The sequence below is a fragment of the Perca fluviatilis genome, chromosome 1 (assembly GCF_010015445.1).
Source record: "Perca fluviatilis chromosome 1, GENO_Pfluv_1.0, whole genome shotgun sequence".
NCBI classification, from domain to species: domain Eukaryota; kingdom Metazoa; phylum Chordata; class Actinopteri; order Perciformes; family Percidae; genus Perca; species Perca fluviatilis.
The window spans coordinates 4350194-4376648 of record NC_053112.1 but is presented as its reverse complement, the minus strand read 5'-3'; the positions used below and the strand labels follow the sequence as shown (position 1 = coordinate 4376648).

Here is a 26455-nt window from a genome sequence, read left to right as displayed (position 1 = left end):
CGTACTGTAACTCGAACCCTGCAGAAAACGTCCAGTGCTGATGCTTTTGTCTGATGCAGAGTCTGTTTTCTATGACGTAGGACAGATGTGTATTTGTGAGCGATGTGATGTGTTGGAGCTCCAACCCTTCATTTCGACTCATTCTAGTGAGGCTGCAACTTTTTAGAGGCAAAAGGTCTTCAACATCTTGTTGTCTGTGTGTTCTGTGTGAAGAATAAACTAAAAAAGCACTCCAAAGATCATGTCGATCAACTTCGCTTTCGCTTCAACTCGGTGGTCGTAGTTTGTCGTTCAGTCAGGGTCGGCTCTCTTTCTGGCTGCGAGTCCTCATTGTGTTTGAGACTCAAGGATTTACATTTGAATTCCGGGTAATGTCAGAGGAATCAGTTCAGGTCATTGTCCAAAGTTTCCTTTCTCCTTTCTTCTCCGTTTGGTTTAGGCGAAATGTGGCGCCTGGGTAGATCATCCAGGAGGCAGGACATTACAGAGCCGGTTATTCATTTTCTCATGAACAACCGAGTCTCTCGCTGTTCCTTGAATCTGTCCGAGGATTTCAGCACCGGGTGTAACCCCCCCCCCCATTTTCCACTGGGCTGCGTTCTGGCTGCGTTCCGGTTTTGTTCCATCCTCCGCCACACGCCATACCACAACGGGAGTCTCTCAGAAGTGGAGTGTCTTGCTGTCCGACTCGCAGATTTTATTGTCTCTACAAGTTCTTTACAGAACAATAAGGTGTTTAATAAGCTAGTATCTACCTTCCCCTCCAGACATTCCTGCAGTTAAACTCCATGCCTTCTCTTTTCTGGAGTTGTCCGCAAGGTATGCGGTCAGCTTTAGGCTTGACTCAGGGAAGAGCATGCCCCCTGCCTTGCATAGTCACATGGGCTGCGCATTTTAAACAACCAGGCAATTCTCATGATTGGGCATGGGACTCAAGCTCAGGTTCGATCACCCTATAGCTGACCACGTTTGATGAGGGTGTCTAGTGTTGAAAGGCCGAAACACCCCCTGATTCAAAGGTACACTAATGATGATGTGTCCCGAAATTTACATCTTTCCCACATCTCAGATACAGCTCTCACGCCACTCTCAACATCAAGGCAAACCTCATACCATCCATTGGCACAATGGACAGTTTACCATCACGTCCCGTGTTTCATAATTCTATTACAGTTGCCATAGGTAGGATTGCGAAGATCCAGGACTTTCTGACTCAAAAATTTGAACATTGACAAAGAAAGTCTCCTAAACCCCTCCCCCCACAAGGGAGAATGAATGCGTGTGCATGAGCAATGATTGACACGCAGTTAGACACCCCCCTGGCCCTGATTGGTGCATCTGAATAGGGAGCTGTGGATTTTTGCAAATCACACTACAGGCTGTAGGTGGTGCCAGAGGAGCCGGATTAATTTTTTTAAATGACCTGCTTCATGTAGTTCTACTGGAACATAGGGTCAGTTTCAGCAGATATGACAGAAAGGTAGTTTTATAAGGCTTACCTACTGCACCTTTAAAAGGATCTGTGATGTCTGTTATGTTTTTTCATCTCCAAGAGGAATCTCTCGTTGTCCGTGGTGTTGTAGAGGAGACATAAACGATATTGGGAGAGGGGGGTGTCTTTTGGTAAATTGACTGGATGGTCTCGCTGTTTCACGTCCTGACGGCTGTCCGAAGGCCCCCGCAGCTCGCGTGAAAACAGACCTGGGTGGTATCTTTTCGGGAGCGGAGAGCCGCTTCACACACACTTTTGGGACGCGCCTTGTCGCGGCTGCTGGAACATCAAGCATTTACTTGAATGGCAGCGATTTCTCGCGGGGGTCGCAGCACCTGTTGGGAAATAGGGTTCACCGACAGAAGTTCCTGAATCTCTGCTTGTCAACGTTAGACATTTCAGTTGGCGTCGTCATGTAAATCATCCTTCTTCTTCTTCTTCTTCTTCTTCTTCTTCACCCTCGGATGTTTGTGTTCTTCTGGTTTGGAGCCAGATAGAAACATCCAGATAGAAACATCCAAATAGTAACGTCTTCCATCCCACCCGCTCGCTGTCAATTCTCCGGACGGCGAGCGTCTCTGTTCACACATTCGATTTAGCCGGACATTACCCAGACTTTGCACTCGGGAGCTGGCGGGGTAAAGACCGCTTCATGTCCACTCTGAATGATTCACACATCTGTGTTCTCACATACAGCTTCTCCGGGGAATGTTAGAGGGCTGCAGTGCATGATGGGTGAAAGGTCTACAGTATATTTTTATACTCCGGCTCTGAAGTACTGAATACCAGCTTTTGGAAAACAAGCTGTATTTTACTCGTTACAGGGCTATGAATTTCTGCAGGCTGCAGTCACACTGTCATCAACTCTAACAACAGACTCAACATCTCAACACGTACAGATCACAAGGTCGCTAAAACACACCACGTATGTGTGTACTGGTAGCTGAAGATGAAAAAGACATCTTCTCAGATCACTATAGAACACAACCCTTTAAGAAGGAGGCCCCAAAGTCCCAAAAGATAATGTTTTCTTTCAAATATGGCGTGCGGACAAGATAAGAAATTAGTTATCTTTCAGGACTTCTGGGCCTCCGTGAATTACAGATGAACGCAATAAAAGATTCATTAAAGTTAATTTAAACACTAAACACTCCGTAGAATTAAAAGTTATTTTAGGACTAAATAATACAAGGTTCTGATAAACGGACAGGCTTTAAAAACAAACGGAAACATATTTGTTTCTATGGAGGACCAAACCTGACTAATTAGGAGAAAAAACTGTATGAATGAAATTGAAAATTTCATAATTTAATCACACTAAGGGGCCGATCACACCGACAGGCGTCGCTGAAGGCGCCTCGTTGGGGCAAAACATTGCTGGACCGGTGGAGCGGTCTTCAAATGGGATTAACGGAAACAAAACTCCTCCACAGCACCACAGAGGAAGGTCTGGCTAGTCCACAAAGCATTCCTGGATGGGAGAAAAACGGGCTCTGGTTTATTGGCATTTCTTTAAACCAATCACAATCATCGCGGGCGAGGCTAAGCTCCGGATGGAGCCACGGTGCCTCTGCTAAATAGTCTCAGGAAGGAACTGGTTTTGGTGGAACATGCGTACGTTCAAAAGTAGTTTTAGTCGTGCAACAGAAAACTCCGATTCGACAGATAGTCTAGCTAGCTGTCTGGATTTACCCTGCAGAGATCTGAGGACCAGTTAACCATAGTCCTCACAAATCCACCAGAGGTTAGAACCCCAACACAGAGACAGAGGAAGGGGACGGACATCCGGCGAAAAGACATGCATCCGGCGGCATCAGAGAAATCCCAGAAATGTCACGCTGTCGATATAGACTTATTAATGTGTTAACATTGTTATTTACGCTAAGTTAGAGTCAGTTAAGCCCGGTAACGTTAATGTTATGTTAATGTAGTCCAACTCCAGCCAATCATACAGTGTTATTTTATAGTTGTTACTGTGACATATAAACAGCATAGACAGGCAGGAAGCTAAATGCTGCTGTCATCACAACAGGAAGGAAGTGAAGCTAGTTTTAGCTTGCGTCTCGCTCACTTGTATGCGCGTCTAATAAAATGCTTAAAAAAGCAAAGTGCCGTGCATGAAAGGAGCGCATGCCAGGTGTTCAGTACCAGAGGGAAACAACGGTTTGCTGACGACACGTTTCTCGCGACGCTTCTCGGTGTAATGGGCCCCTTTCAGTAGAAAGTGTATGTGTATGTGTCTTTTTAGATATCCTGCTGCTCACCAAATTTCCTTTTCTAACGATAAATAAAGTGGAACTTGAAGTGCTGCCAGCGCCCCCCAGAGGCTGCACTGTTCATTACATTAAAGCCACAATATAAAGAAACCAACCTGGTCTCACAGAATTTCCGTGAAATGAACAAGGTAAAGGTTGTGGTAAGCGGGTTTTCGGGCTTTTATACTACTCGCTACCGTAGTCGCTCTTAATGCTACGTCATCTTCTCATTGACCTTACATTGGCATTGTTTTCCGTAGTGGAATGTGTGAATGTTCACACATTCGGTGCAGCCACCACGTAATGAGCTGTTAACAGTTCGTGATCATTTCACGGAATTCTGTGAGAGCAGGCTGAAAGAAACACAGTCGAGATAAACATGTAAAGTTTGTCCTGAGGGTGGCGCTAAAGGAAAGAGTGGATCCTCTGAGGATCAGGACATTTCATTTTATTTTTTGATTTGTGTGTGTGTGTGTGTGTGTATATATATGTGTGTATTTCTTTTGAGATTTTGTCCTGATGGTGGCACTAGAGAGGAAAGCTCAGCGGGGGTCACCAGAATCATTAGGGTTTAACCTCTGGGGAGTCTGAAGATGCACAGCTGCTTCCATGGAAAATAAACGTGGAATCACTGGGCTTCACTTTTATTTTCACCTCAGGAGTTATATATCTCATTTTTCCTGCAGTGAGAGTTTTTCTTCTATTGATTCTTTTTTCTTTTCTTTCTTTCTTTCTTTTTTCAAATCCATTTTTTGCGTTTCAGTGTATGTGACCATTTGATTTCTTCATGCACTCATTTATTTATCCACTAACACGTCAGGTTTGGTCCTCCATACTTGGCGGCTGCTGTTTTTACAGGCTGGACGTTTTTTTTTCCATCCTCACTACTCAATACCTTTTGTTTTCACTTTACCTGCAGCGTAACGTCTCACTGTTTTACTGCCGAGCTGAAACTTACGCATACACACTCACAAACCCACACAGTTTTAGCGATATTCCTTAGCGAGCTCCGGCTATAGACTCAGAGCGAGCCCTCCGCGCCCGCCGCCAACCATCGAGGACTGCCATTCTCTTTTTTATTCCTCTCCAATTCTCCCCTCCTCTCCCTCCCTTCCCCCTCCCCCTCCACATAACGACTGATGCCTTTGCCCCCAAGCTATCGCTTTTAAAAGTACACAGTATGTCGAGTTTGACTCGCCCGAGGAGACACAGAAAAGAGCGAGGGCGCCATTGGGACAACACAAGAAGAAATAAAGTGATGTTTCGGGGTAAGCACAGTTTAGGAATAGTCCTTTACCTCTGTTCTCTCACTCAGTTTCTGTTCCTCCCCCTTCCTCTTCCTTTTCCCTTCTGTTCAGACATATTTCCTCCCATATCTTTTTTGATTATTTTTTCTCCTACGTCGTGTGTCTGTGTTTTGTGTGCTTGACGACTCCATCTTTCTCTTGTGTTCCCTTGTTTTTTCTTTTCTCTGCATCTCCAGTAGTGATTTGTTCCTTCAGAAGTGCAGAAGATGTAGACTTTAGCGAGCTACAGTATGTGCAGTGTTCGTGCTGGTGTGTCCCCTTTTTAAAAGTGCTTCTTTGTGTGTGTGTGGGTGTGGGGGGTATTTTCATGTGCAGCTAGACGGGTGCTAGTCTGACCAATCTGGCAACCCACACAGCTAACAGCCGATTGGCTCTCTGAACTGTTTGTTAGCTTGGAACTAGCCAATGATAGCTGTAGCTGTAACACGCCCGAGGCTCCTCCCCCTCGCAGCCTAAAAACTTCTTCAGTCTTGCTTTTACCGTATGTCTGATCATTTTATGGTTTTAGTTTTTATTCTTATTTATGTATTTTTTTAAATGATTGATATTGTTTTATTTATTTTGTATTATTATTTTTAATATTTGTATTTTTTACGTAATTAATTTTTTTAGCCATCCATATTTTATGTAAGTAATATTTATTTATGTTTTAATAATTTCTTTAACGTTTTTTGGCCATCCATCTTTTACATAATTATGTTATCCATATTTTATTTTTTATTTTTTTGGGCCATCCATATTTTATCTATATTTATTTAAAAAAAATTTAAATACATTTTATTTTTTATTCATATTTGATTTGCATTAGTCTCTAAACCCACTTTGCCCTACAGCACTTTAAATTGAAGTTTATGTTTAAAAGGTGCTAAGCTTGACCCTCTTAACCAATCGGCTGAAGGCTTTAGATGTGTGAGAGCACCAATCAGCTCTCTCGTGTCTAACGCCTGGTCAGGGCGGGGGAAGAGACAAGGGCAGGAAGTGACATCACAGTGTTGGGAGGACGTTAGTTGTAGGAAAACATGAAACATTTAAATACATTGAAATATTTACCTTTAGAGTGGGTCTGCGCGTGCTAACCTCCCTCCCTCTCTCTGATTGGTCTGTCTGCAGCTGGATGAGGAACGGCACCCGGCGCGGCCCAATCAGCTGCGGCGGCTGGCCTCCTACGTCTTCTCCTCCTCCACGCTGGAGACGGAGCACTATCCGCACGGAGGCGGCAGCTTCATCCAGAGGAGCCGCTCGGCCGAGAGCAGCCCCGCCCACATCACCGCCGCCGCCGGCGCCTCCGTGCGGCGCCGGCACGCCGGCACGCTGCCGACGCCGGGCAGCCCGCGCAGCAGACACTCGGTGCTCAACGTGTCGCGGACGCAGCTGCAGCAGATGTTAGCCAAGCTCATGAACAAGAACAGCAGCTGAGAGGACTCGGAACACACACACATATACAGGCACATACACACACACATGTACACACACATATACGTATACAGAGACACAAACACACACATACAGACACACACATGTACACACACATATACACACACACACACAGACACAGACATGTACACACACATATATATACACATATACACACACACACACACACATACAGACATACACACACACATATACTGTACACAGACACACACACACACACACACACACACACACACACACACACACACACACACACACACACACACACACGTGTTATGCAGAGTCTGATAAACCAGTTTTGGGGCCCGGCCACACAGCCGGACTAGATCGGTGGTTATAATTAAATAAACAATGTACCCCCCCTTTTTGAAAAAGGTTTTAGTGGAACAAAGAAAGACTATTATATCTAATATATATATATATATATATATATAAAGATGTCCTACAATGCTGCATCATCAGTGTTGGATTTACTAAACAACAATTTTGTAACTGAAAAACACTTAAATGTTATTTTAAACGGTTAGAATACATCACTAATGTCATCATTCATAGTATAATAACATTCTAGGAATTATGCATGACTGATATTAAAAAAATAATTTACATTTAAAAAAGAAATCTGACGTAGTACTCCAACGTAACTCTAGGGGTACGCGTAGATCAACGACTGTGGAACGGCAATTTATTAAGAGCAGCCATTCCTTATTTAAACAATGATCACGTGGTAAATCTTTGCAATTTATTTGATTTTTGCTAAAAATAAAGTGACCAAAGTTTAGTAAACGATACACTCCCTGATTTGCCCCTAAGGCTACATCAACACAATGAATATCTTTAGTTTATACGCCTCACGTCCACACTACTGCTGGGTCTCTCCGAGCCCCTAAAACTTTAACATTTGGAAACACTGCTGCCCCCGTTTTAGGTTTGAAAACTCCGGGGTTGCTTTGTAGTCTAGACGGACGCATTTGGAAAACGATGATATCTTATCGGTTAGTTTAGCTTACAGATCGCCATGCACATGCCCAGTGTGTGTGTGAACGGTCATGTGATGCGCGATGTCAGACATGTTAATATGGATGCAGATTAGTTCTGCTGCTGGAGCTAAAACTCTTGTGTGGACGGAGATCATTTTTAATCTCAAAACGCCGCTTCAAAAATGAAACCGTAGCGGTGTAGATGGAGCCTACGACATGAACTTTGTTAGTTGTCTTCAGTTTGAAAAGCTGTGAGGAAATTCTGGAATTTGTGGTCAAAAATCATGGAGTGCAACCTTTAAAAAATACAAAACAGAGTCAGAAAATGTGAACAAACAGTTGATTTCATATTTCTATAAAAAAAAAAAGATAACAAAAGAAAAGCTGGTGGCTCAGCATACACACACACACACACACACACACACACACGAAACAACAACAGACAAACACTGAGAGACAGATAATAAAACACGTAACAAGCCATACGACTGGCACACGGCGGCACCGCTGTGCTGCTAAACATGTAGTTACACACACACACACACACACACACACACACACACACACACACACACACACACACACACTCCCGTAGCGCTAAAGACTACTTTTCAAGCAGAGGAACAAGAAGAACAGGAGAAAAGCGCTGACGACGGGAAATATTTTCCATGCAATAAACTCTGAAACAGCGTCTCTGCGAACCCGATGTTGCACACGCCGCCGCCGCCGTGGACCTGGCAAACCGGAGGATAATAATGTGAAGCTGAACATTTCCTTCCTGTTTCTGTGAAGAAGAGGAAAGTCCAACAGAGTGAAGCTGCTAACGGACTGTTAAGCTTTGCAGTATTTGTGCGTTTATTGATCTATTTATTTTCTGCTTTTCTCTGCTGAACTGAAGGAGCGATCGTCGAGGAATGCAGGTCGTCCCCGGCGATCAAGTTTTTTTTTTTGCACCGAGACTTTGGAGTCAACGTTTCCCCCCTCCGATCATCCCGCCCACCGAGCAATACACCGACACCGCTTTCACCGACACGAAAGCAGTGGCCCCGAACGTCTCGCTCTGATTCCAGCTCCATTAAATGTTGTGTGTGAAGAGAGGAGTGTGAGTTTTCTCTGTGAAAAGGGTTTTCCTGAAGATGTAAACTCAGCCTTTACGACAGAAACTGTTACTGTGCTGGGTCTCTGGGTAGACGTACGGTGGCCCGAAAGTACAAATATTTCACACAAAAAAAGAAATGGAAACACTGCAACATTGTACTAGCAAGAGCGAATACACAATGAAAAATCATAAAACAACAAAACAAACATTTCACTAAATTTACTCACAACACCGAAAGTGTGACAAAATAGCAGAAAATGAATTAAATCACGTCACAATATTGGTTTTATATAAATGTTTCGCAAAACAAAAAAAAAACAAAAAAAAATAACAAAAACACTTTGACTAGAGAGAAAACTAATTGACAATAGAAACGACGTAACATTCAACCCAAGAAAAGAACACAACAAAGACGTATTTTTGCAAAACAAAATCAATCACCTGTCACAACTGTTTTGCTGAATGTAGCGATTGCAAATTTTAGTTAGCGAATTTCTGATTTATTTCCTGGACTGTTTAAGAAAAAAGATCCTTTTAGGAAAGGTTGTTTTTTTGCTGTTGCGGGCGGCCGTCTGACTGTCTCTTTGCATTTAAAGCGCCCTGTTTTCAATGTGACACTTTTTTAAGTAGATTTTTTATGATTGTCGGAAACCGTAAAAGGCGGATTGTCTAAGCGTGTAGGAAGGGTTGAGCAGTTAAACGTGACATAGAGCATCATGGGAAGGGGGGACATCACACAGTAGTACTGGCTGTTGTGGGTGCAGAATAGATTAGTTACACAAATATAACTTTGTTTCTGGTCCTGGTGTCAGTTTGTCTTGTGATTGTTGCATCTTTTTGTTGGAGCAGCCGCGGAGCTTAATTAATCTGGAGATTATGACTTGATTTTCTTTTGATTTTAAGATTAAACAAAGAGTTGGTCGCTCTGTCCCACATGTTGGTCCAGACTGAAATATCTCTGCTGGATTGTCATGTCATTGTTGGGTTACTGCGAGACTGTCCTCCCCTGAAAAGCTCCCCCAAAGGTAGTTTGTTCCAGCATCATTCTGACCTATATTTATGTTTCTAGTGGCTGTAGTAGTTCTGACGGAAGCAAAGCAGGAAGTAAGGTGAGGAAATATAAGAGTGCCAAAAGTCCTGGTAGGGAAATTACAAATCCTACTATGGCCACGCTAAGACCAGCCCCTTCAATAGCAGCTCAATCGGTTGGGGTTAGGCATTGACCTCGAGTGGTTAAATAGCATAGTAGTGTGTGAATGCTATTGAAGGGCGGGTCTTGGCGTGGCCATAGTGGGATTCGTAATTTTGCGTCCTGGTAAGGAGGCAGGTTGGGGAGGGGATGGGTCAAAAAAGACTCACCAGGATTTCACCCAGGAGACTGGGGTTCATGTCCCGTTTGAAAAGAAAAGGGAACAAGAGGTTTTTTTTTCCTTTACGGAACAAACAGAGCTACGTCACGTTCCGCGTCACGTGGTCACCTTCAGGAAGTGAAGGAGCGTCTGATTTGAACCCAAACCTCCATCTTTTTAGCAATAGTAATTAGTTTTGATGCCTAAACACGTCGTTACGTCACAACGTTAACGACGTGTTTAAAACTGCGATCGTTACCTTCTCTGGTTTAGATATGAGGTCGAAAAACTCTCCTGTGGGTCAGATTAGAGGGGGGGAACAAACGATAGATATCCTCGTATGGTTTAGAGGACTGGTTGGTTGATGTAGAAGCACTTTATTGTCCCAAGATAATGAGATAATTAAGTCATAATCTCAAGATAAAAAGCTTTAAAGAACACTTTACGAAACCACAGCCGGTAAAAGCTTCAGAAGGTTGGTCATTGTCTCGCCTGCATCGTCCCACGTTTTGGATGTGGTGTTTGAGTTAAATCCAGATCTTCCAGAGGACAAAGTCGATCCTGCTTCCTTCATAAAGATTGCCAATTAGAAATGCAATCCATAGGAAATGATGTTGGTTTTTTGTTGGTGGAGAGACGGTAAGATAACCGTTGACTAGTCCATCGGGTGGCAGGTTTAGGCTGTCGTGTCGGTGTTTTCTGTCGCTCTCGGTTTGATGAAGAGTTGTAAAGGTGACGTGATGTTCGTCTGTGGAGTAGTTTAGTCTGTTTTGTAAAATGTCATCGAGCTTGACAGAAAAACTCCTAGAGCTTTCTGACATTGTGCCGTGTGTCTTATTTCAATCGTGCTTCCTCTTCCATCACTATTTTCTGACCGCTGGACTTCACTGTTGCACTTTATCACTGAGTCGACCGCAGAGGGGGGTCAGGCCGGGCCGAGGGTCTCGTTAATATGGATGCAAAAACACAGATGCAATAAGTGAAATAGGGGATGGAAAAATAAAGAAAAGAGAGTTATTTAAAAAGACGTTCTAGTGGTTCAAACATTTCCAAACCACCAGTTTTTTGTTTGTTTCAGTTCATTTCCATGAAAATCCACTTGCAAAGACTTGAAACATCTTTGAACCCGCATCCAAAGAGAGTTTTGAAAACTGTCTTTGCTCTGAACTGCCAGAAAACCAGATAAAAAAAACGAGGAAAAAATCTGAAATGGACGATCTGCATTCAATTTCAAGTTGATTTTTACAGAAATGAACTGAGAACAACGGCTGCCTGAGGAAAGGAAAAAAATCTGTATGATGGAAGGTATTTTTTTTAATTATGAAAAGGAATGAAAAGTTCCAGTAGAGCAGAGCGAGGGCTTTCTTATTTCACAGCCATTGTCTCCATTTCACAAGCAATGAGAGAGCATAACATTACAGTCAGTAAACGTTGTATGGGCTAGGGGTTAGGGGTTAGGGTTACACAACATTAATGTAGCAGGAGTCTGTTTCAGCGTTGATCGACATGTGACGTGTGCTATTTGCTGGTTTTAGTGAAAGTATGTGAAGATGTCAATTTGAAAATGTTGTTCCTGGTAGATTTCTTAAAAGGAAAATGTCAAAAATGGTATTTCGGTGAAGGAAACTCCATCATGCGAGAATCTGCATTGACTGCGTTTACATGTACATAATATTCCAGTTTTTGCTCTTATTTTTAAAAAGACAATATTCCGACTAAGCTGTTTCCACGGCTAATGAAAGTGAATATTCCACTAATATTCCCGTTTACATGCAGCCGTGTTTAACAGGATGTTTCCAGAGTGTTCCAGCGGTGGAGGATTTGTTGAAGCGTGTGAACACAACGTCACTCTTTCATTCTTTCAACCAGCTTCTTGTCCACAAACCTGTTGATATCCAAGTCTTTGATAATGTTTAAAAGTAGCGGTATTTCTCCTTCTTTTCTTTTGGGCATGCATTTCTACCGCAGCCCTGCAAATTGTCTGCTGTTTGGTTTGTGTACAGTAACCATAGCAACACACAGAGCTGACTGTAAGCCGTAAACAGGCAAGAGGCCATAAACTGTCACAAACTGCAGTAAAAACCCAGCTTGAGAAGCAGATTCTGAATGTGCTGTAAACATATCCAAAGAATGCTTTTAAAACCCGAATAATACCGGAATATCACACATGTAATTGGAAAATGCTAAATTCAGAAAAAGGCCTTTTTTGGAATATCCAAAGCAGAATATTCTGTTTACATGACCTGTATGAAATTCAGAATATTGTCCTATTCGGAATAATAGTGGAATATTAGTGTGCATGTAAACGTAGTCAACGTAAGAAAGGATCACACGTTTGATGGTGTTTGGCTGAAGTTTTAGAGACAGAGGAGATGAAACAACTGATTTGTCAGAGACATTGATATTTCAAGAAACGTCATGATTTTGATCCAAAAAGCTCGCAATTTCTCAAATGATTCAATCTGGCAAAAATGGCTCAAAACAGATTGTCTTTTAGAATTGCACTTTTCTTCCAATGGCTGAAAAAATGCCCTCACCAATCCCTCTCCGTAAAACACCCAACTCTTTCAGGCTGATTTGTTTGAAAAGAAACTGGGTGTTTCACTTTCGTTTAAACATACAACATTTAGGGCTGTCCTCGATTAAAGATATTCTTAGTCGACAAACCTCATGCGATTTTATCGACTTATCGATTAGTTGATTTATTTATCTGTAAAACTGAGTTCCTCCACAAAAAATCATGCAGAAGCATCACTTTAAATCTTGTGTTAACCAGTGATGCTTTCTTCAAAATAAGTTATGTAAAAAATTACCTATGGTGAAAAGAAATCTCAGTCGACTAAGACCAAAACAAACGATTAGTCTACTAATCGACTCGTAGGGGGCAGCCCTAATTCAATTTACCAGCTAAATATACTTGCGTGTGGAAGAATACTAGAAAAATTTATTCAATGTAGTTTCAAAAAGTCTGTTCAGATGTTCACAGACTCAGATTTCAAAGGTTCGACTGGCTATAATCACCGCCTACGTTGTGTCTGCACACAAAACTGCAACTGAAACAAATGTCTTACGACAAAATAAAAAGCCATCAAAGAAAAAACAGCAAGTATTTGTAATCAACATTTAATTGTCGTGTTTGAGAAGATTCATCACATTTAGGCTCTTTCATCAAAAGTCTTTATTTTTTACATTTACCGGTCACTGTCTCCAGTAAGCCTAGAACAATATTTTCCACTTTGAAGGAGAGGTTTTGTCCTGAAAGACAACGATTGTTCCATCCTGAAAGATGGAGGCTGTCAGTAGATCTACAAACGTGTGAAGTAGTTTTTGTTTGGTTTCGAGTTAACCGAGTTACTCTCCGATCAATGAGCCGTTGTGATGGTTGTTTAAGTGTTGAGCTGTGAAACCCTGTGCAACATTAGCCCTCTGCTAACGTCGTACCAAAGCAGTGCTCTGTGGTTTGTTGCTTTGAATGTCATTCGAACGACATTCTTCAAAGTCTGAGCTGTGTCTCCGGAACATGTTCAAAAACGTTTCGGAGTACACGCTACGCGAGAGTAGCCAGGGCGGCCATTTTGTGCAGTGAAAACGGTTGCTTTCTCGATGTGTTAAAGGGCTACATTAAGTAAATATGCACCACTTGCTGTTTCGTTGCGCGGGAGCCATTAACGTCGCTCTGTGCTGAGACTCATCACAGCTCCGGTTTGATGAGGAGTTTGTTTTCATGCTGCTTCGTGCTGAGTTCAGGACTTCCTGCCCATTTTATATTCAGCATAGCATTACAGTACAACCACTTAGAGAATGTATGAAGTGGACTAGCTGCTAACTTTATTTTGCACGTCTGCAAAAACGATTCACCTACCGTACAAGATTGTCACTGATACATGTCAATGTTATTGTCCTGTGTCACCATGAACGCAGTGCTACTTTCAGATAGAAACCGGCGGAAGAAACCTTTGAGTGTGCTTTTTATGCTGATGACACACACACACACACACAACAACAATAACGATCCGCAGCATTAATGACGGTATGTCGAACCAAGACACTGTTTACCGACTGTCGCCACTCTTTGCATGAGATCTGTTTGTACGACGCACCTCTGACTGTAAAATGACTCAAAACAACACTGTACTGTAATTACAACGAAAACACAGTGAATATACACCTCTGACTGAAAAACGTCTGTGATTCTTTTGTAAATATTTCTCACACTGCTACTAGAGGGGATACTCACGGATCAGAGCTTGGTTCTGCAGTGTAGATGCTGACATTTTGTGATGGCTTTTGTGTACAACAATTATTGCTTTTTGTTTTATTGTCTGGGGTGCCAGCCAGGAGAGATATCCTGGCAAAGTTTTGTAGTCATCACAGTCAAATGTCAGCCAACACAAAGGATGTCTGCCTTAAATGTAAAACAAAGTGCTCAAATAACCCAACATAGTAAAGTAGACAATTAGCAAAAAGACCATGGAAACATCTTTGATTTTCATATAGTTGGGCAGTGTATTAACGCTGGTATCCTTTAAACAATAACATAACTTAATAACATGTAGTCTAGAAAAACACACACCATTGTAAACAAACAAACAAAAATATAACCCCTAAACAAGACATATAATCCCCCAATGTTCAACTGTTTATCTTTGGTCGAATCAGTCAAACATTCAAATGTTTAAATAAAGTTCAGTTAATTCAAAGAGTAGAACACATTCAGCGTGTTGTGTGTTAGAGGAAGAAGTCATGCTGCATGATGCTGTTGAAACATCATGGCCTTCTCTTTAATATTTGGCTGTTTGAGCCCACCATTCTGGATGAAACCTTTTATGTTTCATTTTTGGTGATTTGGAGATAACTTCCCATCGGTCACAATCAAGATTTAATCTAACAGTTTTGTTGCAGTGGTAGAGTGACCCAACAACCAATGTGAACCAAGCTGACAAATGTAAACAGTCGGTAAAAAGTTGGACAACTACTTCCTGGTTCGTACTGGACTTAAAGCAGTTTTGCAGGTCAACGGACCAAAACACTTTTAACTTAAAATGAATTCATTATTGTCTAGGCCAGTGATTCCCAACCAAGATGTAAGGGGGGGTACTCCTGCTGTGACCAGCAGTTCCGTGTAAAGATTGTAGAGTAGCTAAACTAATAAAACAAAATTAGAAATTACAATTTGATTAAAAGAATATATCAGCTGTAACACCTGAACTCTAGATGAAATAGCCAGTGTTGTAGTCAAGACCCCCTTTGTCGAGTCCAAGACGAGGACTAGTCAAGACCAGGTCAAGACAGATTTCAAAGAGGTTCAAGTCCAAGTCAAGCCCGAGTCCAAATGAGAAAAAGTCTGAGTTTGAATTAAACCAATTCCCATTTTCTTAACAAGTGCGCTTCAACAATGGAACAAAAGAACTAGTTACTTTAGAAAAAAAGCATATAATGCTGGACTCTGTTTGAGACCAACTAGAATATTTGGGGAGACTGATGGCCGAGTCTGAGAAAAGTGTGAGCGTAGATACCAACGAGTCCAAGACAAATCCGAGACAATAGAAAAATGTTTCGGGTCTAATCTTACTACAGCACTATAAATAGCTAATAGTAATGGCTAAACAGTTGAAATAAAGTGAAAAAAATGTAATGTCCGCAAAATCTGCTTGCAACTTCCATATTTAATTCAAAGGCAACGTTTCGACCCTGCTGGGTCTTCTTCAGGCCTTTTTTGCCTGACATTTTTTTCACTTTAGTATTTTTCATTTGTCCAAGACAAGTCAAATACAAACGACACCAATGACAAGATAAAAACATCTTGGACTTGAGTACTACATCATTATAAATAGCTAATAGTAATGGCTGAACAGTTGAAATAAAAGATAAAAATAGTAGGCCTACCGACTTAACAGTTAAAATGGTTTGCTTAAAATAACTGACAGATGTTTGAAACATTTAGCAATCTAAATATTGACAGTTCAACAGTTCAAGTATGAAAAAATTAACAATATCCACTTTTATATAATGAATAATATTAAACATTTGGAACATACATTGGCCCAAAAAGGTTGAGAACCATTGGTCTAGGCTATAGGAATTATGGCCAAAACAACAAAAACAAGACCCAGGATCCAAAACAAAAAAGTTTTTTAAATTGTCCTTTAAACCTTTACATGTGCAGTTCAAGAGGAAAATACTTTTAATGTTTGCAGTACACTCCAAACAAAACATGTTCTTAAATGCTTAAACTGCTGTAACATGGTATTGTGAGCCAACGCTTAACATAAAGACACCAACTATTCATTTACTGAGGTGCAAAGGTGAACAAATTGCCAGCCTGCCAAAATATAAAACTCCATTGTGTTTGTTAAACGGCCTTTTTGGCTGAAAGAAGATGTCAAATCAAATGTTTGGAGGGTTGTGTGCGTTGAGCTGCTGCTCCTCATGTTGCTCAAACTGCAGAATATGTATGTTCATTTGGTTTCAGTTGATTTAAGCGAGGAAATGTGAAACTGTAACTTGTAAAGTGATTTCCAAAAAACCAATGTACTCCAGTTCTGTTGAAGTGCAGTATTTAGATGTGATCATAAACAGTGGTACTGCGCAGTGGTCAAACTATCAATAAGCTTCTGAAAAAATGTCATCATGTCAATAATTCTGCAACTTTGAAGCCTTTATGTCCTGAGAATTTCCTCAAAACTGGAAGAGTGCTGCTTAGCAGAAACCTAAAACTGTTAAGTCTCACAACCTTTTCTTAGAGTCTGCCACAAACATTTATACCTCATGAATCACATAGTAAAATTAAATACATAAAAAAACATATAGAAAAATAAAACTGGTACACACCTCCCAACTTCCATTGTATTGCATATATATGTTAGTGCTGATCTTTATGGAATAACAGGGTGATATTGTACAGATAATGTGTCTGTTGAGAGTACAAAAACTGCATTGTGTCTTTAGAGGTCTTTATGTTAGTTTTGTTTAGACTGTATGCCACTTTTACCTGATCATTATGAACCATTATGTGAGTCACTAAAAGTTGAATTTCAAAGCAATATTGAAATATTTTAAGAAATAATATCCAGTGATTTCCTCAGACAATATGAAAATTAAGAACATGTCTGTGCCTAGCACAGAAACGGAACTGCCCATTGGTCTGATGGCTAATCTTTCCGAAATATTCAGAAAAGGCCTGTTAAGGTCCTTGCACACGGAGTCTGAAATTTTCAAATGCATTTTTTCATACCTGTTATCCTAAAGATTTGTCATGCACAGAAACCTTGCACACTGAGTTCAATGCATTAATTAATCCATTGCGAAAAAATTGTGATGCTGCTGTCGCTCTGCCTCTCTCCTTCTCCCTCTTTTTATCCCTCGCTTCCCTCCATTAACAGTAACATTACCTCGCTAGGCTGTCCTCTCTGCCTCTCTTCTTGCACAGCCAGGGTGCATCTTTTTGCATAGCCAGGGTGCGTCTTCTTGCGCAGCCAGGGTGCCTCTTGTTGCTTAGCCAGGGTGCGTCTTCTTGCGTAGCCAGGGTGCGTCTTCTTGCGTTTGACATCCAGGATACCTGGAGGAGTTGCGCTGCCCTTGCTGTCTGTCTCCATCACTACACTGTCGCTCTCCTTTTCTGTCTGCATTGTCTCATCTTCCCCTCTTCCATTCTCCTTATCATCGTCCTCCTCCTGGATATTGTCATCTGTCCCGTTGACAGTAGACAATTGGAGTTATAAAATGATACATCGCACTCTGCAAGCATCTAGCTGTGGTGCATTTCTGTAGTCTCTTTGTCATGCTTGCTATGGATGAGAAGAAACACAATAAATGTAACCCGTTCCAAATTTTTATGATGGAGCAAACTTCGGAGGCGGTGTGTAAATGTGATTGACACAGTCTGAGGTTGTCTTTATTTTTTAACGTGTGAAGATTTTGGATGAAAATTTTGGACTTGGTGTGCAAGGACCTTAGACCGATGGCACGTTATTCCGAAATCAAAGCCCATTGTTCTGAAAATATACACTGGAGTGGTTGATGTCCATTGACTTTACTACTACTTTCCAGACTATGTTAACATATTGCTTAATTTAACAGATCTGGGTTCCCTGTTATGCAGATGACACAACTTTTTATGACCCCTAAAAAAAGACTCTAGCTTAGCACAAAGACCAGAAGCAGGGGGAAACTGCTAGCTGTGCTAAGTATCTTGTTAGCTAACAAGCTAGTCAGCAGTCTGTCCTGCAGTCAGCTGGTTTAGTTGGCAGCAGAGTAAAGACTACAGTGAGTTCAGGACTTTAGAGATGCTGCGTTCAGTAACTGCTCCCATCAGTTGTTGGCTAATAGATAGCTCCAACGCTAACGGCTGCTAAAACCATAATGTTTCCAGACTTCCTGTCTTTGTGCTAAGCTAAGCTAAAGATCTGGACCCATCTGTGTGCTAGGGCTGTCCTTGATTAAAGAAATTCTTAGTCAACTAATACTGATATGATTTTGTCGACTAATAACCGACAGATCTGTAAAACTCCAGTTTCTCCACAAAGAATCAGGTAACGGCTCCACCTGAAATCTTGTGTTTACCAGAGATGTGCTCAGAAGAAGAAACTAGTCTTTTAGCATGAAAAAGCTTTAAAAAATGACGAAATCTTAATCAACTAAGACCAAAACGACTGATTTGTCGACTGACTCAGAGAAGGCAGCCCTAATGTAAAAACAGTTCTTGTGTTTTTACAAAATGTCTGAATGTTTCTTTAAAGTTTTTGCAATAACAGCAGAGTTTGCGTTGTCAAGGTAAAGAGGACTGAAGAGCTCACCGTTTTAGTTCAGTGTGATGATCCGTGAGTGTCTTTCACTTGTAAAATACATGTAAGCATTTTTTTTCTATCACTATATGATTGTACAGTACTGCTTGTATAATTTACAGGTAAAGCATGTATTTTAAACTTTTTTTAAATCCAAATGATAACCGTGTACATATATACAGAAATGTAGAAAGTAATTAGGTTTGCAGTTAATCTTAAATAGCATGATAATTAGCGGGGTTTAGTATGTATGTACAGGCTGTATGTTGAATCTTTATGAAGGGAAACACTTGAAAATCACCTGATATCAGACTGCGTGCTGTCTAAGGATAAACTCTGCAATGCATTTTTTGTGCCTTTTATATCAATGTATGTAATCTAGACAATCTTCAAAAGCTTGTGTACAACCAAAATGACATTAAAATGGTTTTGGGGGCAAATGCACCACTTCCTGCTGTCTTTCTTACTGGCAGAGGGACTGTTAGCGAAAGCATGGAAGGTTTCTACACACGTTAGCTTCCTCTAAAACATCACCACGTGTCATGTAAATGTACCTTTTATAAGCCCACCCACCATTTTTTCATAAACCTAACTGTGTCCAAAGTGACGCCAATAGTCCCGACCCAGCGTGTTTAGATAAAGCATGTTTAGATAAAGGAGACTTTTAGCATCAATAACAACGCCAAAGGCACCTGACCAAGTGTCCGTATTTTATGAGATGGGACTGAGAATGTGTTGGTTCTACAACACAATGTTGGTAGAATACTCATTATGATCAACAAGCTTCTTAACTCCAAGTAACAGACAAAATATTGTATGACGTAGCATCAGTGACGTCACCCATTGGTTTGTGGCCTGCCATTTTGAAGCCTCGAGTTTGATGATAAGGGCCCGCTATCTTGGTTTTTGGCAACTGGAGTTGACGATTTAAGTTAGACTTAAGTTACCAGCTAGCACTAGCTAGTTAGATTGGTTGGCAGAACGCCGAACAAGACATATTTATGGGACCAAAATGTTCCAGTTACCTTTACTGAAGTGAGAACACACAGTGAGAGGGTCAAAGTTTAAAGGAACACACCGACTTATTGGGACTTTAGCTTATTCACCATATCCCCCAGAGTTAGATAAGTCCACACATACCCTTCTCATCTCCGTGCGTGTTGTAAATCTGTCTGACGCCCCCACCGCTAGCCTGGTTAGCACAGATCCTGGAGTTAACTGGTTCCAACTAACCTACTTCTCCCAATAAGCATTTTCCTATTTACATGTTGTGATTCAAATAACAACGTCACATGAGACACAGCCATCTTCTAACCGTATACATACTGGGAACTATATTCTCAGAAAGACGAAGCAGCTGCTACTTCTGCTACTTGGGCGCAGTGATTTGCTGGACTTCTCGGGTGCTGCAAGCAAATCACTCCGCCCAAGTAGCAGAAGTAGCAGCTGGCTGTGTCTCATGTGACGTTGTTATTGGTACACGCTGTGAATATAAAAATCACAACATGTAAATAGGAAAATGTTGCCATTATTTTGTCACTTATTGGGAGCAGTGGGCAAGTTGGAACCGGTTACCTTCAGGATCTGTGCTAACCAGGCTAGCGTTGGGGGCGTCACAAAGAGTTACAACACACACGGAGATGAGAAGGGTATGTATGGACTTATCTAACTTTGAGAGATACGGTGAATAAGCTAAAGTCCCAATAAGTCGGTGTGTTCCTTTAAGATGAAAACACGGGCAACAGCCTCTGTCCTGATTGACGGTTTCTAAAGCATCCCCTGATTTATCGTCTGTTTTAAAACAAATGAGAGCATAATTTACTAAATGAACATCATGCTGTGTTGAAGAAGACTTGAAACTAGCGATTGACGCTATACACTCATTATGAAAATGTTTACTGAGCTAATAAATCAAGTGAGAAGTAGGCTCATCTTCTATAGAAACAGACTTCTTTTTGGAGCCAGTGGAAGTTACTGGAAGTTACAGAGAATGCAGCTTTAAGGAGCTTCAGCATTTGTTTCACTTTTCAGAACCGGAAGCTCCATCCATTATTTTAACAGCTCTTGTTCCAAGTGCCTTTGCAATGGGATTTAAGTACTACTACATAAACAAGAATATGAAATCAAACTGACTTTATGAACCTCTGACTAGTTAGAGAGTTATTTTCTGAGTTTGTCACCATAGTTTCCTCTCAGCTCACTGTTAATGTTTCAAAACTTGAAACTTAGTTCAAGTTTATAACATCAACAGAAAGCTGGTTGGACATTTGGCTCCACTGTGACAAAACCAGGAAATGTATCTTTAACCAACAAGATCTGTTTATGGTTTAGAGTGAGCCCTTTCAAAGACTGGAGGCAACACATATTCAATAGTAAGTCTCAAGGTCATTGAAATTAATATTATACTCTCTTGAAAGTTTGTAGCTGTTTTATCTTTTAAATTTTCTCTTTTAGGTAGTTCTGATCATGCTTATGTTTGTTCAAGTGTTTGACTTGGATACTGCATCTACACCGCCTATTCACTACAATGCGTTAGATGCTAGATCGGACACGTTACTGCAATGTTCATGTTTCACATACACACATACACTCTTGGTTGCTGAATTTCTCCCCAATTACGGATTACATTGCGGTTGGAACATGTTCGATTGTGTAGTTTTTGGTTTTAAATACTTATTGGTGATTTTACTGCTGTACTCATTCCACTGCTAAATGCAGCTACATGCTAACATTATCTTAGCTTCCGATGTTGTTATTTCTCCTCCAATTTCCGATCATATCGCTTCTGGAACATGTTAAGTTGTGTAGTTTTTGGTTTGGTTGGTTACAGTCAGTCTTCAGCTGCAATGACGGACGAGAAGCCAGAGTGTTGAAGACTACGCAGTATCCTTGTGTGTTAACGTCGACACATGTCTCGGGTCCGATCTAGTATCTACCCTACTTCGCCGACTCTGTCCCAAAATGACAAGATGGTAGCGCCCGTATCCGGGATATTTTGGCTTCACTCGTACAGTGGGAGGAATTCGAGACATCCATTTTGATACAGTCTGTGGTTTACACGTGCATATATATATATATATATATCTGTTGATTTGCAGACTATATGCACATTTGTGCTAGGTGTTAATTATGATTTTGAAATCTCTGAACTCAAGAAGCTGTAACTCCTTCTAAGTCGTTTTTGTTCACAGTTCTAAGCTTCCTTGTTTTGAATAGTTATTAATAAAGAGTGTTGTCATTTTGTTTCCAGGTGATGTCGCCCACGGAGCAGAGCAGCCCGTCGCCGCCCTCCCCAGACTATCGGACAAAGGGCCAGAGCGACGAGAAAGAGCACTTCCACATCCTTCCTCAACTCCAGGCTAAGAGGGCCGACTTCCTCACCGTCATACTCACCGGTACCTTGCCTCAGCGCCGGAGCTTTGCCACGCCAGATGAAGAAGTCCAAGAAATTCCGGGGCCAAAGGATGACGACGTCACGAAGAGCGAGTCAAACAGCGAGGCAAGTCAGAAGAGCACTGAACGTAGCCAGGATGCAGCGCCTTCGACACTCATGGCCGAGGACCAGAGAGGCCAAAGGGAGCACGCCTCGGTTGCGGATGCAGACCCTGACCTGGAGGATGCTTCCAAAACCCTCGTCCTCTTCTCGCCTGGAGACACTCGTAAGTCTCCATCCGGTTATGATCACGGTCTAGAGGGCGAGCTCGCCACACCGTGTGCTCTCAACTCCCGTACCGACCGCCTCCTGGTCGGCGAGGTGAGTCAGCCTGAACCCTGTGAGACTGGCCGTTTGTCCCCCGCTCTCAGGTCAGACCTGAGGCCATCCACTCCCATTGCTCCGGCGTCACCGCCCTTCACCAAAGTTGAGCGCACTTTCATCCATATTGCAGAGACCTCACACCTCAACGTCATGTCTTCCAACGGTCATTCTGCCAGGGACAGTGACAGGGAAGTCTTGTCCATCATGAAGGCGGCGGCTGCAGAGGATGACGTGTTACTGACAGAGGAGACTCCAGAGGAGTTTGTGCCAGAACAAACTTCACCAGTTGACAAACAACCCCAAACTGAGAATGGTCCATCAACTGTCCTGGCCCTGTCTTTGGAGCCTGTCCCAGAAGCTATGTTACCGGTTCTTGCACATACAGATCTGTCACAGGATCCTAAGAAACAGCCATTATCCAGTGAAGAAGCTGCCAAGCTTCAGACAATTGGATCAGAACTACCAGCTGCCACGAAACCCAGAATCCGCAGCCGAATCCCAGTACTCATCTCTGAAGAGGACTCTGGCTCAGAGCAGTCGTCCTCCCTCTCGGCTCGGGCTCGGCTTCAGCAGCGAGCCAGGCAGCTGGACTTGGCCCGCATGCTGGTCCAGAAGCAACAGGGTCGCTGGATGAGGAGGAGGATGCTGTCTGGGACGTCATCGTCCGTGTCCTCTGGTGACGATGAGCGTCGACGGGCTTCCGAAACTCTGTCCACCACCGGCTCAGAGGAGGACACACATACCTCGGATGAGTCAAGGAGGAGCGCCCGTCTCAAGCCGACTGAAGAGCAAGGCTCCAAGGAGTGCCGGAGCCGGATCCCGAGGCCCGTTACGCCCGTAAAGTGGCCGCCAGGGGGGCTTGCCGCTGCTGCTCCTTCTCCCCTCTCCTTGCCAGACTCCAGCACTACCAAAGGAGCATCATCCTTTACCAACGGGTATGACTCTGTTTCTTCACTATCGTGTATACCATTTTGAATTTTAAGTAGTTTGATAAATATTTTTGAAGAATTTAAAGGGTAGCTTCGGTATTTGTCAACCTGGACCCTATTTTCCCACGTTTTTGTGTCTAAGAGACTGATGTGAACAAGAATCTTTTAAATTGGTGCAGCATTAAGCAAGACTGCTGCAGTCCGCAGCGGCAAAACAAGCTGTAATGTAACGTTAATGGACAACCGTAAGTTAGCCACTGACAGGCTCAGATTATTATTCGAAGTGTCTGACAACATTTTGGAAAGGATCCCTACAGAGATAGACCTTTTTGTTAAAGAGTAAGATCCTTTTTGTTTAACATGAAACAGCCCCAAAATCACCATTGTCAAACCCAGATGATGAACATTTGTCCTGTAGGGTTACATTGCAGCCTGGTTCATGGCTGCCGGTTACAGAGTTCTCTCTCAATACTGGACCAGTTTCAAAGATTTTTGTTCACATTAGTCACTTAGACACCAATGCATTAGGAAATAGGAATTTAGGAAAATACTGAAATTGCCCTTTCTGAAATAACTTTTTCAATGTACTCTTCTGTTTACAGGAATCAGAAAATGGGACTAAGCACTGTCAGCACTCAACGGAAATCTAAACCCGTTTCACCAAGGTCGTCCTCCTCATGTACCCGTCCATCCGCTGGCCCATCCGGCAGCCCTCGAATGCCCCTGCGAGTCCTGTTTGGAACCCGACGCAGCCTTAGCTCCAACCACTGCAGGACTGATAGCCCCTCCCCTCAGAGAGTATGTCCGTCCAGGCAACCCCTCTCGGTTCGAGCCCCAACTGTCCCCATGCTACCGCCCAGGACTACAACAACCATGCGGCGCAGCGTCTCGCAGGAAGCCCAGACCTCCTCTGGCACCACGCCCGCCAGGACCCGGCCCAAACCAGCCGGCGCGGCTAAGGGGAAGCCGAACGCCAGGGAGAAGGTGGTGCCCGCTAGATAATACAAAGAAACTCATAGCTGAGACATGTTTGTGTATAATCAGTCTTCGGACAAGCTACGCCTCAAAGGTTTTCACCTCATTCCATATTAGACTGTGATGTTACAATCACCTCCTTCAATTCGTTTAATGGGTAAATTCCTTTTTTTTCCAACCTGGACTCTATTTTCCCAACAATAATCTTTGAAATTAGTCCAGTATTAAGCAAGACAAAACAAGCTGCAATGTAAGTTATTGGGCAATGGCGCACCTTCAATTTACGTCCACCATATAGCTTGCTGTACTACTGACAGGCTCAGATTATTATTCTAATTGTCTGTCAACATTATGGAAAGGATTCCTACAGAGATAGACCTTTTTCTTAAAGAGTCAAATCCTTTTTTTAAACATAAAAAAGCCCCGAAATTGCTATCGCTAAACCCACCAGACTCCGGTTAAATAAACAGTACTTTTATCCGCATAAAACACACTTGACCTATAGGGTTACATTGCAGCCTAGTTCACGTCTGCCGGTTACAGTGATCTCGGTCAATACCGGACCAATATCAGAGATTGTTGTTCCCGTCAGTCACTCAGACACAAAAACCGAGGAAAAATAGGGTCCAAGTTGAGAAAAAAAAAAACTATAACGTTACCCTATAATGTACACAGACTTATTTTTTCCAAGGACAGCTTACCGAACTCTCTTCATGGGCTTCCAGTAATCTTGAGTGACTGTCGTACAGGAGCGGTGCTGCCTCGGTGCTATGGATAGGTCTGCTGCTCCCTGGTCAATCCCTGATTTAAACTGGTTTCTGGAGCTGAGAATCATGTCCAGTTTCAGAAACTCTCACCTTCCACAAAATCTCCCAGCTCGTCCACAGCTATACTACTCTTCTATTGACAGTACCCTGCTTGGTTCACACTGCATGGTGAAGTATATCACAAATACATTGAATCTGTAGAAGGAAAACAAAAATCTGTACCTTTCAATTATTTGATATAGTTCTCTCCTACCTATTGGGATAAATGGGCAAAAAGAAGAGACCAAATTGGACTGGTTTGAATGCCCGACCAATGTTGATATGATTATAGATTCCTAACTATATCCTGTACTCATTATGGTGTTGGATAAAGAGAAGAGCTGGATATGAACGGAAAATAAATTGCTCGGCTGCTCGCCTTCTCCTCATGGTGTGACAATGGGCATGCTTTAATCATTCTATTTTCTGGGTGTTTTTATTTTTAGTTATGCTCTGAATTGTATATAATAGAATCATTTCCCATAAAGACATTTTAATTTTTTAAATTGCCAAGCAAAGTGTAAATTTCAAGTCTTTAACCTTCTGTTTCTATAGAGAGGCGAAGTGCATCCCCTTCCAGTTGATCTTATTTCGTAAAAAAGTCTGCCCGGTAGTGGAGACGGGGAGAGGCAAAAATTGTTTTGATCCTGTTTGAATTGAGCCAATATGTGTTTGGTACCAGGATGTAACATTACTTTGTGTGTTTGTGAGTCTGTGTGTGTGGTACCAGGATGCAATGTAACTCACAAATTCTCTCTCTTCCTGGCTGATAAAAAGATACTTGACATAAAATATCAGGTAAGATAATGATACATATATTGGGGAACAGAGCTAAGCTAGCTAGCTAACGAGCGAGCGAGGTGATTTTTATTGTGTAAGACGAGAGACGTAGTTCACAGAGCGGTTTCACACTAAACTAAGTGGTACTACGATAAACAGACTTTCTTCACTCGCTAAATCATCTTTAAACTGATAAACATCAGATGTGTAACTCATGGCTCAATTCAAACAGGATCTAAACATTATTTCTCCACGTTCACTACAGGACACATTTTTTCAGAGATAAAGTCCCATGGTGGTCCCGCGGAAGGGGAGGGACTTAGCCTCACTATGTGTCGGCACTATGCCTGTTTTTTTGCGCATGAGAAAAACAGGGTTAACCATGAGAGGAAGTTATACCTGCTTGGATTCTGCTGACAGTGCAAAGGTTTGCTGGATGTTGGAACCCATGTCGTGTTTGTTCGGGGGTTGATGGGCACTGAGCTGTGAAGTAAAGTCTTGGTCATGTG

At 42.2% G+C, this 26455-nt stretch overlaps 1 protein-coding gene across 3 annotated transcripts in view; it reads left to right on the top strand.

Annotated features, from left to right (window-relative positions):
• ttbk1a (tau tubulin kinase 1a) overlaps positions 1–26455 on the top strand; it is a 58173-nt gene extending 31718 nt beyond the window's left edge. For all 3 annotated transcript variants that reach the window (XM_039815624.1, XM_039815619.1, XM_039815607.1), the window contains exons 15-16: positions 21950–23391; positions 23988–26455. In XM_039815624.1, coding sequence (XP_039671558.1) covers positions 21950–23391; positions 23988–24387 — 1842 coding nt within the window. In that variant the 3' untranslated portion in view covers positions 24388–26455. The remainder of the gene's footprint in view (positions 1–21949; positions 23392–23987) is intronic.